General features: G+C 40.7%; 1 protein-coding gene across 1 annotated transcript; it reads right to left on the minus strand.

Moving 5' to 3' along the window:
- Window positions 1–290: 290 nt before the first annotated feature.
- LOC111910474 (uncharacterized) lies at window positions 291–2,007 on the minus strand. Its single transcript, XM_023906309.1, has 5 exons — window positions 1,780–2,007; window positions 1,354–1,677; window positions 1,064–1,156; window positions 864–980; window positions 291–761 (listed from the first exon to the last, which is right to left on the minus strand). Exons 1-5 carry the CDS (start codon window positions 2,005–2,007, stop codon window positions 291–293), a joined length of 1,233 nt encoding a protein of 410 aa, XP_023762077.1.
- Window positions 2,008–2,244: the final 237 nt, after the last annotated feature.

Below are 2,244 nucleotides of genomic sequence, written 5' to 3' on the forward strand. Positions count from 1 at the left end.
AGTTGACAAATTTCACCTGGTTGGTGAGAAATACCAGGGGGAGGAGACATGTATGATTCCTCATGAAGATCACCATTCAAGAAAGCATTCTTGACCTCCATCTGATAAATCTTCCATTGACGAATGGAAGAAACCGCAATCAAGGTGCGAACAGTTGTCATTTTTGCAACAAGAGCAAACGTCTCCTCATAATCCATACCATACTTTTGTGCGTACCCTTTCGCAACAACTTTAGCTTTATAACGCTCAACGGATCCATCGGAATTTGTTTTAATTTTATAAACCCAACGTCAACCAATTGTGTGTTTTTCGGGTGGAAGCGGAACTGGATCCCATGTATGAATCTGATAAAGAGCTGCAAGTTCCTCAGCCATAGCGGTCTGCCAAAGGGGATCATAAACGACCTCTTTATAGGATGTTGGCTCAGAGAGACGATGTACATTAGCAATAAAAGAGGCAAAAGCCAGTGAGTATGAGGAATAGACAAAGTCAGGAAGCTTTGTGGACTTCTTATTACGATAAGGCCTCGGTGGAGGGGGGTCTTGATGATTTGCAGGCAGAGGATCAACGATAGGTGTTGGATCAGCCGCATGTGGTGGATCATTAATGTCAATGCTAAACGGATCAATAGTACGAAGCTCCTCTCGGGTTGCATCATGTGACTGAACAGGAATGCTATAGAATGAAATATGCTCCAAAAAGGTTACATTGCGAGATACATAAAGTTTCTGATTTGAAGGATCGTAGCACCGACAACCTTTCTGAACAATATCATATCACAGAAAAACAAAAAGAGCTGATTTTGAAGATAACTTATCTCTCTCTACATGAGGCTTCAAGACAAAACATGTACACCCAAACACTTGTAATGAAGAATAATCTGGGAGTTGTCCAAACAACATTTCATAAGGAGACTTCCCCAAAGTGTACGCAGTAGGAATGCGATTAATAACATAAGTGGCGGCATGAACAGATTCTCCCTAAAACATATTGAGAACTTGAGCAGAGAGTAGTAAGGATCTGGCAATTTCTAGGAGATTTCGATGTATTCTTTCTGCAACACCATTCTGTTGAGGAGTGTCTGTACAAGATGATTGATGTAGAGTGCCATCAGATGCCAATAATTGTTTAAAATCATTGGAAGTAAATTCTCCTCCTATATCACATTGAAAACATTTTATGACAACAGAGTGTTGAGTCTTGACAAGAGCTCTGAATTCACTATATATGGTGAAAAAGTTAGACCTGCGCTTCATAAAATAAACCCACGTATAACGAGTGTAATCATCAATGAATGAAACATAGCTCATGATTTGGAGGTGATCAGAGAGGGCCCCACACATCAGAATGCACAATATCAAAGGGAGCAACAGAACGAGTGACACTTTTATTAAACGGTAAAGCAGAAAATTTTCCCAGTTTACAACCACAACAATCAGAAGTATCATCAAATTTCAAAAAGCCTAACACACCAGTGGAAACCAAAAATTGTAAACGAGACGCTGACACATGTCCTAAACGAGAATGTCGAAGATAAAAAGGAGACGATGAAGGGTTTAAACGAAAAGATGACAAATCGACACTAGATGCAGCAACATCAGCAACATGTAGCTGCTCCAAGACATAAAGCTCCCCAAGTCTACGGCCTATCCCAATCACCCTCCGATACTGAATGTCCTGTACATAGCATAATGAATCAGAAAAGATGACCCAAAACTAGATTTACACAACCGACTGACCGATGCAAGACTCAAATCAAAGTGTAGGAATGTAATACACATTTGTTAAAGATATATAAGGAGTGACAATAGAATCAACACCCTCTACTGACATGGGTGTAGCACTAGCAAACATAACAGAGACAGGTGGATGAGAAGATAATGAAGCAAAAGATGAAAAATGTGGTGACATGTGAAGAGATGCACCAGAATCCAAAATCCACAAGGATGAAGGAATACCTGACGTGTTGGATGAAGACAAACCTGAATGAGACATGGAAGCTGACATGGCAGTTGGATTGGTAGCTAAGAACTATCTGAACTGCTCAACAATATGTGGATCCAAGGCTGATGGTGGTGTGAAATCTGTTTCATTCTCAACTGAAGGTATAGCAGCAGCGTGCTGTGGTGGCCTAAAAGATGAAAATAAGGGACGTGACTGTCCAAAAGATTTGGTTTGCTGTGAAGACTGAGACTGTGCTGGTGATCTTGTTTGTTGTTGCTGCTGATCTCCCTTGCTTGTCAG

The sequence above is a fragment of the Lactuca sativa genome, chromosome 1 (assembly GCF_002870075.4).
Source record: "Lactuca sativa cultivar Salinas chromosome 1, Lsat_Salinas_v11, whole genome shotgun sequence".
In the NCBI taxonomy this organism is placed as follows: Eukaryota; Viridiplantae; Streptophyta; class Magnoliopsida; order Asterales; family Asteraceae; genus Lactuca; species Lactuca sativa.